The following is a 16784-nucleotide window of genomic DNA, read 5'->3' as shown; positions in this document are numbered from 1 at the left end:
AATTTGCTTTTTTCTCCCCTCTCCCGCCACTTCTTTATACACTTTTACTTTCCCGCCTGTTATGTATACATAACAAGGGAAAGTATTGGAATCGTGTCAAATTTGACCCTCAGGGTATTTTGCAAATCTCCAGGTTTTGATTCCTCCCGAACCCAGAAAAAAGTCAAAGGGGGGAAAAAATCCCGTGGATACGTGTGTGTTTATGTGTTGTCGTCTATTTCGTTTAATATCTCGGCATAGGGTAATGAAACGAAGAAACGAAATTTGGCACGGTAGCTTGTGTATAAGGGGCACGGATGCTATTAAGTTTCGGTGGTGAAACGTCCAGGGAACGAAGAGATAAAGGGCTGTCGCGTGTCGTATCTCAAGAGGGGTCGGACTTAACGATGTTATTCGTTATTAGTGTTTACAATTTTTTACCAATACCTTCAAAATTAAGCCTTTTGCCACTAACAAGGTCTTTTTTTTTAATAACAAAATACCATAAGAGATGGCACCGTACACAATTTTATTTATTATAATTAAAAATATACCGTAAAAGTGATTTTTTTAACAGCGGGAAAGTTACTCAACTCGTTGCTGGACTTTTTTGTAAGTTACATTTATTTATAACTTTGTAAATGCTAATAACCAGTAAAATCCTACTCTACGTACACACGACTCCCATTATCTCCCCACTCCCTAGACCTTTAACCACCAAAATTTAACAGTACGGATCCCCCTAATACACAAACCACCCCGTAAAATTTCAGAAATTTTCGACAAAAAGCACGGCAGTTATTAAGCTTCAAAGAGGGTGAAAGAAATCGTGTTCCCCCCACACACACGCATCCATACATACAGAAAAAAATACCCGATTTTCTTTGTATCTCTCGATATTTCGAGATCCCCGAGTCCAAAAAAAACGTGAAAACTTCGGGGGTCTTTTTTGACCGGCGGCCATACTTTAAATGATAAATTTAAGAGCGAGGAATATAAAGATCCTAACAGAGAAATAATCGAAAATATATTTACTTTCTTCCTCTTCACGTTTATCATCCTTTTTCGATAAATTATTATAAATATTGACGAGAATTCGTTTATTAATCTGTTTACGTTTTAAGATATTAACAATTGTAAATGTAAATATCGTGTTTTCTATTCGTTCTTAACACCGTTATTAACAGGTCAAAATAGGCATTTTTGGGGGGGTTTCTTTATCTCCAAACGAACTAAACTAATTGAAAAGTCGGTGTAAAGTAATTTAGGAAGATTTTAGTTAACGAGGTGTAGTATACATACATACACCCGCTCTTCTCAACCGATGGTTCGAGGTCTCCAAGGAGTCTACGGTGCGAACCACTAGTCTATACGGTAATAATCGATTGTTTTCTTGTCTATTCTTCGAAATATACGTAGAGAAGACTAAAATGTCCCGATTTTCTCCAGAATTACAACTTTTCTTCACCGTTCTTATTACTACTTTATTTTCTTAGGCGTAACCTTACTTCTCCCTCCTCCCAATTAGCATTAAAGTAATCGGACAAGACAGGTTTTGAACTTCGAACCCCCCGCTTTGCTATCTTATCGCTTATTGGATAAACACGCCACACTAGCCCGTTCGACTTTCGCCATTGGGTGCAGCCGACTTTTTCGGAATTTTCGGCCACCCGGCCGGGTCAACCGTCATCCGCTCCGTTTCTGGACGAACGTTGGCCATCGTCGATCTAATTATTAGGTCATAGATATAAACATTTATCAAAGTTTTCGTTAAGATAAACGAAACGTTTTAATTAAGAGTCTCCTATAACATCTCTAGATCACCCGTAATAGCTATAATTTCGAAAGCATCCGTCCGGGCAAAAAAAGATGGACGACGTCCGTCCGTATTGACTTTTTCTATTGTAAAATGGCCGAGTTACGAACCCGTCCTTAAAAACACCCCTCATTAACGATTTATAACATTGTTTATATCGACAGAATTTCCTTTTTATCTACCCGTCTCCGGCTTCTTAGAGGAAAAACCCGAGCCATTAAAAGGACACTACTGCCCGGTTGTTCTTCCTAACTGTACGAAACTCCCATAGTAAATAAGTGAAAGAGTACAAAAAAAAAAGAAACGAGATAATTAAACGGGGGGTGAGAAACGTTCGATGTTTTAAAATGTTTTTCTCTAAGATTACGTAAGGGAAGAAGAATTCGAAAATCCCCGATACTGGCCGGAAAATTCCTTTTAAAAGTATTTCCACAACGGGGGCAGAAAAAAAAAGATTAAGTCGGGTTTACAACAAAGGAGAATAAACAGTACTTTCGCGTATGGAATCGCGCGAATTATCTCCCTCTAGAATTTGTAAACGTGCTCGGAAACTGTCTAATAAGTATTAAGTATGTTAATGTCATTCGTAGTAGTTAGAAAGGAAGCGATTTTTGCGAGTGAACATTAGCGATTTCCAGTCCCCCCGCATCAAAGATAATTTTTTAAAAAACTTTAAGGATTAAAAAAATATATATATATTAAATTTCCCGTTTAACAAATCAAATAAAAATTCCCTCCCCTTAACTTCCTCGTGTCGAATGCCAAACGAATGCCCGTAAAGGGAACGTTCGTTATTATTATTTTTAACACGTTCCGCGTAGAAAATGATATATGTATTTCTTATCGTATAAAGGTATTAAAACACACTTAATTTCCCGTGTTTTCGTTAAATAAAAAGAGGAATTCGCACCATTTTTTTCGGGGGTGGTTTCCTCGGTTCGTATCGAGGAAAACAATGGTAAGTATTGAATTAGTAATTTGCCAGGTGGGAACGAGCGAGATTCGGTTTTAGAGAAGAAAAAGAAATTTGAAAAATGCCACCGGAGATATATTAAATTGACAGGTTATCGTAGTGCCATCTCTTATCATCACGGATAAAGATTTTTGTGACGACATTATGGAAAGGAATTTGACAGGTACCCAAAAATTGCGATATTTGTGTTACCTTTAACCGCCCACGTGACAGAGTTAAAGTATGCAATGCGTTTTATTATTTTTTTCGTCGTGCCCATTAATTTATGCGAGATCGATAACAGAGCTGTCTAGCAGAACGGTAATCCGTCTTTGGCTTTGATGGAGAGTTATTGCCACCGTCGTATCGAATGTCGTACATTCGATATTCGGATTGCTAAAAGCAGACGTTTAATTGGGAGATGGATTTAAAAAAAGAAAAGGATAAGCGTCGGTACTCACCTGCTTCCACGTTTTCTTCCTTATCCTCTTCAATTTGGGGCTTCCCGTTTCTCCGTCCGTGTCTTCCAGCACGGTTTCCCCCGTGGAACCCGTGTCGGAAGAGGAAGATCTTCTACCCCCGTCGCCACCGAAGGGCGAAAGAGAAAAGGAAGCCGACTGAACGGTCGAAGAGTGATCTTCGTCTTGCGACTTGGGCGAGAGCGAGGTGGCACACGTTCCGGACAAGAGACTCCCTCGCTGCTGCACGTACTTGTATAACGGCGAGGTTTCTACGTTTCTGGGACTGGCGGAACCCTGTTGGCTCGACGTTTCTCCATCGCTGGAATCTTTGGATTTTTGACTTAGATTGAGAACCTGAAATTCCCTGTGGCCTCCTTTCATGGACAGGTCTAAAGGTTGTTCGTTGTCGTCTGCTGTGTAAGGTTCGTTGAACACCGAGATAGTAGTTAGACACTGCAAAGGCAGTGTGTCGCCGGTCTCTCTATGCTGTCTCTGCGAGTACCATTGGAGAGGAATGGCACCGTTATAATGAGGGACCACCGGAGTGTACGGGGAAGTTCTCAAGGGAGTTTGTGGTTTGTACTTTGGTACGTGAATAGGCTCCGATCTGCAATTCAGAGATTTATCGCGGGTACGCATGCTCTGAAACCAGAATTCGACTAGTTGAGAGGAGCAACCGAGCTCCTGGGCTATTCTGCTCACCTCGAACTCTTTTCTCCAAGGATTAGCGTTATAGTAGTCCTTTAGAATTTGGAGCGTTTCCTCGTTCAAAATGCCGTCCGCCTGATCTTTACCGGCCGCCTCGTCCTCCTCCTCCGTTGCCTCTTCGCATCTGCCTTCTTCCAGGGAGGAATCCGGGTTGTTCCTGCAGAGGTAACGCTCGTGGTGCACTTGCTCCAAACGGCTGTCGAAACGCTCTTCGCAGTGCTTGCACTTGTCGCCGCCGTCTTCCGACGCCTCGCTTTTGCCCACGGACTGCTCGGAAACGCCGTTGCTGGCTTCCTGCTTCTGCTTGGAGACCGTGGCACCCACGATCTCCAGGATCTTCTTGACCGCCTTCATGTCTTGGTTGGCTTCTTGCGCTTCCAGGCCCGAGTCGGACTCGGGCCCCTGCACCACCTGACCCAAGTCCGGGTAGGTGGTCATTCGGACGAAGGAGGACGTGGAGTAGTTGACGGACGTCAGCGGCTGATAGTAGCTCGATGGCAGGAAAGATTGGACGACGGGTGGCTGATTCTGAAAGTCGTAATTCTGGAAGCGTTCTGAGGTAGACAGATAAGTGGATGTTGGTGGAGTCGAGTCTCTGCCATTTCCTCCTCCGTCGTACTTTGGAATGATTGGGCGGAAAGAATTGTTTGGCTGCGAAGATCTGCCCCGTGACGATTTCGATTCGAGCTTCTTCACCTGAAACGACACCATCGTCAGAGTGGTCTTGTTTCGGGGGAGGGCAATCGCTAGCGGAGAAAAGTAAACGTCTCCACTCACCTTCAGGTTCATGACCAGGCACTTCTTACTAGTCATGTGCGACGAGTAGGACCCCGAATGCGAGAACCTCTTTCCGCAGTTGGGACAGGCGAAGGGCTTCTCTCCGCTGTGGATCCTGATGTGCTCCTTCAGGTGATGTTTGAACTTGAAAGCCTTGCCGCACTCGGGACACTTGAATTTCCTGAGGACCGTGCTTTCGTCGTGGCTGATCATATGTCGCTGTAGACGGTAGACGTTGGCAAAGGTCTTATTGCACACCTTGCAGGACTATGTAAGGAAAGGGATAGAAAGAACTCTAGGGCCATGCAACATCTAGCCTTTAGTCGGATGGCTACTAGGGATTTATCAGTTAATAAAGGGGGGAGAGATTACAGCAGAACGGAAAAGAGACGAGCGGACGAGAGAGACGACTCACCTGGACATTTGAGGAATGGACGACCGCGTGCTTTTCTAGATGATCTCTAAGCGTGAAGACTGCATTGCATTTGTTGCACCTGTGCGTTGATTCGGCTCGAAAGGGGCCGTGAACGGCCTCGACGTGTTCCGCGATGGAAGAGTGTCCGGCTAGCACCAAGTCGCAATGTGGACACTTCAGAAGGGTGCCCAAGGTCTCGGCCACTTCTGCAAATACACACAGCGACAGCGATTAGCGTCACGCATGCAATTATCGACAGAGGAAGAGAGAAGGCCCGCTTCTCCTTCATTACAGCCGTGCCCGGCAAAACGCTTCCTCCTTTTTATTTCTTCTCCTTCCCGGTTAAATTTAACAATTTGTCATCGGAAAGCGAGGATTATATTTCGACGCGGGGCGAAAAACGGGCGCTGCCGGTCTTCGGGCAACAGTTTCCATTAGAGGAGGCAACAAGAAGCCGAGAAAAAAGTCAGATAAGGAAAGAGCGCAGAGACAAGTCAAAGAAATGAGTGTGTGCAGTTCACCTGACACACACAATCGATTCTACAAACGGATAGTTTGAGCCGGCGTCTGGCTACGGTGCCGAGTAAGCCGCGGGGGCAACACGCCGACCACCCCCACCAGCCGATTGGCCAGGTGGAATGGAGGCAGTCCCGCTCGGTGGCGGGACCGCCGTCCGATTTACATGTTAATGGACGGCACCTGTGTCTCGGCCGCCGATAAGGGCCACGCCGTCCTTCCCCGGGCCCGGCACGTTCGGGCCAAACAACATGGCGCCCTTCATCTCCATCCGAAGCGGCCGATACAAATTGAGGCCGTCTCCTCCGCGTTATAAATCATCCGCCTGTCAAATCCCGCTGGCCCCACCGCAGCATCGATTCGGTTCCCCACCAAAGCCGGCTTACCTGGACCCCCCGAAAAAAAGAGGCACCCCGGCCGGCATTGTTTCCCAGCGTCGTTAGCTCCCGGCCCGATCGATGAGTCGGAAGGGCCGACAATCGGCCAATGGCGGCTTCCCTCGGCCCGACGCGGGCTCTCCGCGCCACCCGATCGATGCTAATTCCCGCCCCCGTCCTCGCGCCACGGAGGATCCCCGCAAAGAGGGAGTCTACCCGCTTGTTTCTTCCTTCCCGTTGGCCGGAGGAGGAGGCCCAAAAACCTCGCCTCCCGACCCGATTTAATAACGCATTAATTAAGGAGAGTGCCGGCCGATAATGAATAAATTGGCAGGGCGAGGGAGAGCGCCGACTGCCCTTTCCGGGTTGCGACGCGTCGCCCGCCGCCAACGGCCGAGCGGACGCTCGAGAGGTGAATAAATGGCGCTGTCGGAGTCGGAATTAATCGGCACGAGTGGAGGACCGCGGGGAATTGGCAACTACGGCTCGAGACGGGGTCGGGCGGGCGCAAACGGGCCACTCGGGCGATAATTACCACTTAGCCGGCAAACATTTCGGAAGGGACGGCGATCGATGAGACATCGTCGACCGGTCCTCCGCATCCGCGGTGATTAAGGCAAACGAAGAATTAGCGACTCTCTTCCCCCCGCCGCCGCGCGCCGGTATCGATGGGAAAGGGCGACGCAGCCCGCGGGCCCGGGAGCCGAGGGGCCGCGACCACCTCCTAATTCGATTGCCGTTTGTTCCGGGTGCGGGACGCGACGCGTAGCGCCCCGTCGGTCCGTAATCTGGCGGATGGCTCCTGCGGGTCCACTTATCGTATTACCGTTGATAGATGGCGCTAGTGGGCCGCTGCCTCCCCCCGCGGCAGATAGCAGTCTTTAATCGTCGGCCCGCGCATTGTGCGTGGGCAATTGGCTTATTCGCGCTCGAACGGGGCGCGCGACGAGAGAATGGCCCGGCGCGTGGCTTATCTGGCGCGATAAGGTTCCGTCCTGCCGCATTAAGCCGGTTTGTCCTGGGCTAATCGCGCGGACGGAAGGCCGGAAAGCGACGAAAGCCGCGCGGTGGCCAAATCGTTTGCATCGGCAACGGAATGGAAAGCGCATCGATCGGCGCGCGCCGTACGGCGCGGCGGAGTCGGCGCTCCCGCTTATCCGGTGCGTCCGTCCGAAGATTCGGTAACGTGCCGTCCAATGAGCGAGGCGGAGGGGTGAGAGGGTAGACGGGGAGATAGGAAGCGCGTTTCTGCTCGTCTGCCCTCTTTAGTCAACCGGAGCGTGCGGGAAGGTGGACGGGACGAGAAATTAAAAAGCCCAACCCAACGCGTTCCTTTCTCTCTCCGGCTCGCCTCCCCACACGGACCGCGCCGAGCTTCCGCGGCAGGCCCGACGCAAAAGAGGGCGCGCGCGTGCGGGCCGCCGGGCCCGGCGCGAGCGCCATCGATCGGACTCGAAGGAGGAACGAAAACTTCGGAATCTCGGACGACGATAATTGCCAGGCCGGCCGGTCGCCATGGCAACCGGCCGGTCCCGGTCGGCCGAGTAATAACGGGCCGGGGCGAGGGGGGAAGAGTGTCGGTGCAGGTGACATCGAAATTGCACCAATTATCCCAAATGAGGTGTCGGAGGAAAAAGGTCGTCGGCATTAAAAAGGTTGATGAATGGAGAGGAGTGGGCTCTCCCCTACCTGCCACGTGCTGCCATCTACGGGCAGGAATTCCTCTTTATAAATGACGGGTGTTTTTTTTCCGCTCCGCTTTTTCCGCCGGTGACAACACTGTAATTTTATATAGTTTGGACGTTATTCGATTCCGCTTTGCTATTCTCGACTGTCGCACCGATGACATTTCGGCCGTTGACAAATTGAGACGGGGGAAGGCAAGCCGAGCTATTTTCCCAGATCGAAAGTGTTTACCGGAGCAGCTCAATTATTCCGCTCTCTTCTTCTTCTGCCGGGGGAAGGGGGCCATCCGCCCTCCCTCCTTCCGGGCCGGACGGGCCTGACGGCCGGAACAGACACGGGCCGCAATCCGACAGTTGGCCGCTTTTTTTCCTCCTCTTCCGCGGCTTTTGAATCTTTAATTAATTACGCTACACGGCGCGCCGTGTATTTTTAACGTCATCTACAGCTGCTTATTCTAATTAACCTCTTTTAATTAAGGAAACCCAAGGCCGGCCTGCCTCTCCTTCTCCTCTTCCGTTCTCTTCCTCTCCGTCGGCCCGAATCCGGGCCCGGTCTCGGCCCGGCCGGTGCGGAAACGTCCCGGTTTTCCGGTCCGGAGCATCCGAAACTCGACGATCCGACTTTTGACATTCAAATTAGCCGGTGGCGGGGAGAGCGAGAGAGAGAGTGGCGCGCTTGCATAATACATGACGGCCCGGCGCTGGTTCCTTTCTGCACGGGCTTCCGAGTGGAAGAGCGGCGAGATTTAAATCCGTACACGACCGAAACAACGTCCCGGGAGAACCCCATTTCCTATGCAAGAAAGCCGGGTTAATGCGCGGGATGCGGAGTCGCCTTCGGGTAATCGATAGCGACTCTCGCTTTGCCGCCAGGTGAAGCTACTCACCTGGCATCCCAATCGGTCGGGGGCCGGATTGCCAGATAATCCGATTGGCTGGCTTCCCGGAGGGAGGGAATCGCCTGCCGTTGCCGATTTTATGCATTCCGCTCGGTAATGAGCCCGCGTCACGCATCCATCACGCATCCTTCTCCCCCTGCGTGCGTATCGGGTGGCCAACCACGGCCGCACCTGTTCCTCCGGCCATCTTGGTCGACTAAATATTTAACGGGAGAGGCGCGATTATTAAAAGAGGGAGAGAGAGGACCGAACGAATATGGCTTTTTAATTAAAGAGGTGGTTAGCCGGAAGTGTCGTCGGCCGCCATATTACTTTTTTATCGCCTCTTTATATATCTTCTCTGGCAATTAAACGGTAATGCCCCGAGTTGCGGCTGCCGTTTCGGACGGGAATTTTCGGAACTTTTAGGGAATTTTCTGGTAGGAGAGGGAGGAGGCGAATATCTTAACACCCCGGCTTGCCGCCACTCGACTCGGGGTTTTCGAGCTCCCCGACGATGACTAATACGGATGGTGAATCAGGCCTGCCAAACAAAAGAGCAATGCGGAGAAGAGGAAGTAGCAGCCGGAAGTAAGTCGGAGACAGACGAAAGAAAAGAGATTGAATACGGTCGGAGGGAGGAGAGAGACGATGACATCGATACAAAGCGGTCGGGCACGTCCCGACTACGTCCATTGAGAGGCGACTGATTGGAAGCCGGGTTTTGTTCGGCGGTGGCCGGCTAATGGCAACGGTGTCGCCCGGTCGCCCCGAGGAAGGGCGCTCATTGTGGTGGCCCGAAAAGCGGAAGTTGGCCAGAAAGTGGGGGGATGCTCACCTTTTCGGTCGCGGTCGACGTCGACCGGCCGAGGGAAGACGACCGCCGTGTCGTTCCTGTTGAGGAACTGTCTGATGCGCGTTTGCTCCTTGACCATCCCGTTGGTCCTCTCCTCCCGGCCGCGGTGGCCGTTGACGGCGGGTGGGTCGTCTGTGGGCGGGACGGGTGAGGCGGACGAGACGAGGCCGTCTTCTGGAAGACAATCCATGGAAGTCGGGGGCAGAGCCTCTTTGGTTTCGGAGGCCGGCGTGCCCGGCCGCGGATCTCGGGGTCCCAGGTGATCTACGTCGACCTCTTCTGGCATCTTCTCCGGGTCAACTGCCGAGAGAAAACGGGAAAAAATAAAGTCGATGTAAGTCGGGAAATTAGGAATCGATGCGGAGGAGGAATCCTCCCCCAATCTAGTGGACCGGAAGTAGAAGAAAACGACCGGAGCACCACCTGTCAGTCGGAGCGAGCAGGTAGCGCAGGAAAGCTAAATGATGCTTGAACGGCTACAAGCGCGAGACAATAACGGCGCCAAATTTCCAAACCAAATCCCGTTGTCGGACCGGTCGAGCGGAAGGACCCAGCTGCCTTCTTCGAAAGCGAACGGAATCCGGCAGCTGACGGCGCGGGCCGGCGAGGTGACATCCCGACGCGCGAGGAGAAGAAGAAGAAGAGGAATTCGCCAGACGGAAACAGCTGTGGACGGCATCCAAGCGCGCGGAGCAGCTGCCGGGCCGACCCGACGAAAAACTAGGCCCACCCCGTCCGTACCGTTTTCCACCCCCGTTAGGCGAAAGTCGACAAAAGAAGACATGCGTTCCTCCAAGACCTGGCACAAATTGCCCGACGAAAGGACGAGATTTACCAATCCACTCCGAATTTTTGGCAAAGGGGGATCGAAGCGTCGTCGATACGGAGGGTTTAGCCGAAAAACGAAAGGGCGCCGTAACCCGAGCGGGCGTTTGTTCGTCGCCCACACCTCGCCAATAAACTTTTGGCACGCGGATCGCGGACTCTGCATAAAATCCATTCTTCCCGTCTCGAATACGAAAACGAAAGACAACGACGGGACGGGAGGAACGTTAGGGCATTCGAGCCACGCTCCTGCTACTCCTTCTCCTCCGAAATGCAAAACACTCGGACCTCCTCCCTCCGGCCGGCGGTTTCTCTTTAACAACTCCTCCCTGGGAACGAAAAAGACGGCTCTCTTCCGCATTCGGCCCCGTCCGCCGCCGTAAGCCAATTACGCTCGTTTTAACGTTTTCCGCGCCGAAAACCCCCGTCCCCCCGACACGAAGGAAGGAGAAGGAGCCGGAGACAATTAATTGAACGAGGGTGGGGAAAGGCGACCGCGGGAGGCTTTTTATTAGATTAAGACCGGGAAGTCGGAGTGGCACCGTTTCTGTCCATCCGCGGATTATCGTTTCCGCTGGCGGAGGAAAAGGATTCGTCTTCCTCTTCTGAAAATTCCCTAAAACCGGTGGACCGAGCGGGGGTCGAACGACGGTTAAACGGACGACGTGGTAAAGTGGATTGGCAATCTGCCTAAAATCCCGTCAACAGTTAGTAGTTCCCCCCTCGGACACCGACCGAGGAATTCCCTCCCCCCTCGTTGGGGGACCGAGCGATCTTGGCGGAGCGGCGGCCGCGTCGAAGATCGGAAGGGGAAGTAAATAGGGATGGTAAACGTCGCCCCGCGGTCCCCCCTCTTTATTTATTCGACGGCGGGCAACAGGGATGAGTCACTCTCGACATTCCTCCGCCACCGGGCCTCGGCTCGACGTCCGGTGGCCTACGCGCGGCCACCGGCCCCGTCTTGCCACCGAACTGGAGATTTTCTAGCCGCGTAGGGAAAAAAAAGGAAAGAAGAAGAAAAGGAACGAGGAGAAGCGCGCGCCGTGACGGAGTGGACGAAAACCCCCGGCGTTTCCGGGCCGGATTTCGTTAAACGACCTCGAAAGTCACCCGACTATTTGTTGTCGGCCCCCGATCTCGTTCGGGTTGATGGCTTTCTCCATCAATTCTCTACCGGCCATTAATTTTAGTTTTCTCACGTTCGGACGCGACGCGCTCCCCCTCCTCCGCCACACGCTCGGTGTTCCGTCTATTGGATCGATCTCTAGTTCGATACTAAATGATATTTAATGGTCGCCGGCACGTCTCCGTCGCATCCTAATTATTCCGCGTCCCGCCTATTCCGCCACCGTGGCCAACTTTCTCCGACTTTCCCGCTCCTTCGGCCCGGAAACCGGCGATCGAGTGGCCCGAACTCCCCCCGGGACGAGAAGAAGAAGGAGAAGAGTCGGACGAATCGCTTCCCGGACGCGCGATCGCGCCTACTCGTCGCTTCTCTCCGGCGCGACGTCCAGATTATACGCTATTTGTCGAGACGGCTGTCACCCGCAACTGTCCCACTACTGTTTGCTTTGTCGCGGCTTAAATCGAATTACGGCCTTCTACCTATCGGCCGTCGCCGGCCTCACCCCGTACCGACCACTTCCCGCGCGTGGGAAGCGAAGCGAGCCACCCATCGCGTCGTCGCCGTCGCTTCCACTTCCTCCACCCCGCCGCGTGATGGTGCCGCCCACCGACGGGGGAGGGGAGGGATACTTTTTAAAGGCCAGCACACTCTTTTCGGGCGCGCGTGGAATAATCCCGGGGACCGCCGATCCGGGCATCAAAGGATTAGAAACCGAATGGAAGCGCCCTTTTCCCGGGGCGCCTGCCGAAGCTTAGAAGTGGAGCCCACTAATTAGGACGAGAAAAAGAGGAGGAGGCGCTTTTAATTTCCGAAGAGATCGAGTAAACAAAATGGAGAGGCGGTAATGAATCTGCGGGCCGCGCCTTCTTTGTCCACGTGATTAGTCGGCCAGGATAAACACGTCTAATTGACATTAATCAAATCACGCCTCCGTCCGCACGGAAAACGGCCCGGGGCACACCTATCCGCGGAAGGATGTTTGTCTTTTTTTTTATTGTTTTCTGGCGCCCCCTTCTCCCCTTTCGGCGCCGTGCCAAATATCGGGGAAAAAAAACGGGGTTAACCGAGTCGAAGGGACGATTGGCGGATTAAGATTCGGGGCGGAGGACGGCGTATAAATAGACGCGGGGTCCCCATAGTTCTGTCGTCGCCCGGCAGAGGTCATCTCGACTAATGGGGAAGGTAAAACTGCAAATAAACAAGGCTTGGCTCTGGTGCCAGGAAGTCGCACGTGCGGCGCCACCTTCGGTAGACGGGTCAACCGACTGTTGCCAAGGTTACCAGCCGGCAAAAACAGAAGAGTTCCCGCAGCCGGGTCAGCGGTGTCATCAGCCTGTGGGAAAGGGGAAGGCGAGGGAAGAAGGGAAAAAAATGCGGTCTGCGCGGCGAGAGGAAGTGAAATTTATGACGTCTCGCGGCACTGCTATATTAGCGTCACCCGTCGGCTACCGAACCGTCTTTTAAAGTCTGGGCCGGCGAGAAAATTTCTCCCTTTTCTCCCTCCGAACCGGGTCTCGGACGAGACCCACTCGGAGGCGCGAGGTGAGGCCGGCCCCACGCGTCACCTGGTCCCGTCGTTCACCCGTGGCCCCACCTCCCGTCCGCGTCGGCCCCGTCTCACCTTGGCCGGTCAGACAACAAGTGGCACATTGTCTGCCAAGGCCCACCCACCGGCGTCCGGGGAAACTCGATCCCTCCTTTCCTTATTTCTCGGAACATCCGCACGGGGGCGTGACGAATATTTCTTTCCCCGTCAGCGGGAACAACCGCAGGAAGCTTTAATCCGAAGCGCGTCGAGGACTCGGCGTGTCGCGGCCCGCCGCGCGACCGGGGGGCGGCCGTCGTCCGTCGCTCCCTTCCCCGTCGAATTAAGACGGGGCCGTCGGCGAATTCCGGCCGCGGTGATGCTCGAGCGGGGCCGGAGCGCTAAATATCGGAGCGGGTTAATCGGGCGGAAGCGGAGGGCCCGCCGATCCGGAATAACTCCATTAAAGGGCGAGCGAGAGAAATCAACTGGCTACTAAAAACAAAAGGAGTGACAATCACCGAGAACAATTAGTCCGTCCGGAAGATAAAAGCTCTATTATGGCGGGGCGACGATTCTCGCCGGCCTGCCACAAAAGGATGTTTACACGTGTCGTCCCCCTCCTCACTCGACGCTAGAGTGCTCCCGCAATCGCACGTGCCACACAAAGCGCTCCATTGTTCGCGTCACTGCCGAGAAACAAAACGCTCCACCGCCTCCGCATCCCTTCCGGTGGGAAAAGCGGCCCCCTCCCCGGCCCGGACCGCGGCCGTTCTCCCCCCCTCGGGCCCGAATTAATACGTCGTCGGCGGCCGTCGAACGGTCACCGCCGACGACACGCCGCGTCACGAACTGTCGCGGCGTGTCAGCAGCGGGGTTCGACTGTCACAGACACAATGACACGTCTGACAGACAAAGTTTTAATAACGTCAAGCTATCGGCCGGCGACCCAATATCGCGACAGCCACTTTCTCGCACCCTCCTCCTTCTTCCGCAAACACTCCGTCGGCGGTCCGAAGCCCCGGGCTCGACCTTCCATCGATCGCTCTCGCCGGGCGGGGACCCCCTTCCCATTTTACTGTTTCCCTTCATTTTCCGACAAGGGTAGCGGCGCCCCGGGTCCGGGGGCCCGGAGGACGGCACGCGGCCGAGGAGCGGAAAGACGAATTCGGGAGGCGACTCACGTCCGGACTCTTTATTATTCCCGTCGGCCAGCGCCGGCGGTAATTAGGACGCCGCGGCCGGTCCGAAGGGGGGAATAATTAAGCGGGAAGGCCGACAAAAAGGGGCAATTTCTGGCCGCTCCGAATTCCGGGGGAGGGGCGGCGCGGGGGCCGGAAGCGGCCGGAATCTCGTCGGTGTCGAGGCGGAAAACGAGAAGACGGGCGAGAAAGGCCCCGGAACGAAAAGTAATATGCCGAGGAGCGGACGGAGGAAGCGAGCGAGAGGACGAGGACGATCCCCGAGCGACGGAGGAAGGGCCGGATGCAATCTGCAGATAGCGGGTCCCCCGGGAGCCGGGCATCCCTTCGTCACTCCGGCGGCGGTCGCCCCGAAAAATGCAAACTTTATCGCCTCCCTCCCGGGAGCGCTTTCGTTTTGGCCGTCCGCGCTCAACCCCCCGTCTCCGGAGACGGCCCCCGCTATAGACGAAAAGGTCCGGACCGACGTTGCCTAGACGACGCCGAGTCGGCGCATGCCGCGGAAAGCCACCGGGCAACGGTTGCCGCGGCAACGCCGGCCATGCCCGGCCCCAACGGATAATTACGAATTCCGAAGGAGGGAGGAGTGTGGAAGAAGAACGGCGACGTCTTCCGTTTCGCCACCTTCCGCCCCCCGCGGGACCCGACGGGAGCGGCGTCCGGGCGACGGTCGCGTCGCGTCGGGTGGAGAGTGATGGACGGCCCGGCGTAATTTGCCCGGGGCCTGCGACGATGGCAACCCGGGGCGCGAACTGGGAAATTTGATGGCATTTGCCGGCTTTAACGAGGTAAGAGGGCTTAGTCTTAATTACGGCGCCGGCTCCGCGCGGCGACGTGGGGCGTCTGGCATTCCCGCGGCAGCCAATAACGACGCGTAATTAAAAATCATGACGCTCGTCCCTCCGCCGTCGGGGATTTCCTCTAATGCCACCGTTTAAATAACGACCGGAGGGCGTCCGACCGGACGGCGGGTGGCCCGCGCCCCCGACGAGAATCCTCGCACCGCGCCCGATTCGCTCGCCTCTCCGCGCGACGTCGTCGGGCCCGACGATTCTGGGAGGAAGCCAACCCGTGACAAGACGGATAGAAAAAAGTGGCGCCGCTCGGGTGGCAGCCGCTTTTCTATCTGGGACACACACCGGTCGCTCTAACTTTAGTCCTTTGTGCAGTACGGCGCGTTCCTCTCTCCGTCCGGAGACGGAAGCGACTCTTCCTTCCTGTTGACGTTCCCCCGTTACTTTCGCTCGGAAAGAAAGACGGGCGCGTCGCTTCTCCGAGCGCCACATTTGGCATTCCGGAAGGCTGGCCCGCCTGGAATTTGTCGGCGGGCCTCTTCCGTCGCCCCCTTGCCCAATTGGAAGCGGTAGAGACGGAGATAAACGTCGTTCCCTCCGCCCCTTTCCGGAGGAGGGAGGGAGCGAGTTATCTACGGCACTTTAAAACTCGCCGTCGGACGGAGAAAAATCGATCGGGTCGAGGTGGAGGATTGAACGGGACATTAGTTTGGTAGCTGCAACAAGCTCGAACTCGAAACCGCCACTTTATCTTTCGCAGACCGCGTCGGAGAAAAACCAGAAGAGGAAGAGGGTGGGCGAGCGGTTGCGTCCCGGTCATTGGCTCGGAACGTCGCACCCCCGTTGGCGAAATGGAGGCGGTCCCCGGTCCAGGTATTGGGCCTCCCTTCTCCTCTGTCCCGCGGCGCGCCGCTCTTTTCTCTCTCTCTCTTTCCGGCCCGATCGGCCCGCCCTCCGCCGGCTCGACAGTTTGGTAACCAATAAAGCAGGAAGGCGGCGGGTGATCGGTCCGGTTGGTCCGCCGGTACCTGTAGGGGAGGTTCCGTCCTTCCCGCACACCTGCCTACCTGGGCCAGGTAACCAATGGGACGGTCGAACGCACGTTAGACCAATCGCCGTCCGCGATAAACTCGAGTACACGCGTACCCGACTCCGCACTTTGCGCCTCCTTCCCAGGCAGAAAAACGACACCCCTCCTCCTCGGTTACCGACGTAAAGCGGTGGGCAAGGGACCACCCGAAGAAGGAAGACCGAGACGCAGGCGCCCGGGGAGGGCCCCCTCGACTCGTATTCCGAAAGACGAAAGAGTGAAGAATGGAAAACGACGTTGCGGCCGGGCGAAACGAAAGTGGAATAATAAAGGAGAGAGCGCGGTCTCGTCTTCTCTTTCACAACGCATAAAGCGGTCTTTATGGCACCGTAAACTTAAGAAGGCGCAATTTGGAGGCTCGATAAGTACCCCGGAGTAACCTCCTTCCGCCGTAAATTAATATCCGCCGCAGTAAAGAGGGCCGAAGCCGCCCGGACCCGACGGCGGGCCGAGAAACTAACAAAGTCGACGCGGGAGGCCGATCGATAGAGTACGGGGGCAGCTGCCACCCGGGGACAAGGTAGAGGTGGCACGTGGCAGGCTCGCGCTACCTCTCAATGGGACAAACACGGCGGGTCTGAGTCACGGAGGGGACAAAGCACCCGGGGTGGAACCGCCACCCATTCGCGCCATAGAAGGTAAGCCGTAAGGTAAAGCTGCCACCGGAACAACGACTCTCTCTCTTTCTCGTCCCCCCGCCCGGTCACAAAGGTGCTCCGACGTGATTAACGGTCCAAATTCAATCGCCGCCGCCACTCGCGTCGAATCGGTCCGGTGCACCGCGGCGCGGCGGAGGGGACCG

At 54.7% G+C, this 16784-nt stretch overlaps 1 protein-coding gene across 6 annotated transcripts in view; it reads right to left on the bottom strand.

The window, feature by feature from the left end:
- LOC111637398 (zinc finger E-box-binding homeobox protein zag-1-like) overlaps positions 1-16784 on the bottom strand; it is a 29070-nt gene that overhangs the window by 1723 nt on the left and 10563 nt on the right. For 4 of the 6 annotated variants that reach the window (XM_023382869.1, XM_023382873.1, XM_023382872.1 and 1 more), the window contains exons 2-5: positions 9403-9720; positions 5109-5314; positions 4694-4960; positions 3209-4612 (exon numbers count right to left, since the gene is read on the bottom strand). In XM_023382869.1, the coding sequence (XP_023238637.1) occupies positions 3209-4612; positions 4694-4960; positions 5109-5314; positions 9403-9720 (2195 nt within the window). The remainder of the gene's footprint in view (positions 1-3208; positions 4613-4693; positions 4961-5108; positions 5315-9402; positions 9721-16784) is intronic. The other 2 variants (XM_023382870.1, XM_023382871.1) reach the window with 2 other exon arrangements.

The sequence above is a fragment of the Centruroides sculpturatus genome, unplaced genomic scaffold, assembly GCF_000671375.1.
Source record: "Centruroides sculpturatus isolate CEXI.00-Female unplaced genomic scaffold, Cexi_2.0 scaffold1189, whole genome shotgun sequence".
Taxonomy (NCBI): Eukaryota; Metazoa; Arthropoda; class Arachnida; order Scorpiones; family Buthidae; genus Centruroides; species Centruroides sculpturatus.
Note: the sequence above shows the minus strand (reverse complement) of the source record. Positions and strands in the feature narration are given on the sequence as shown.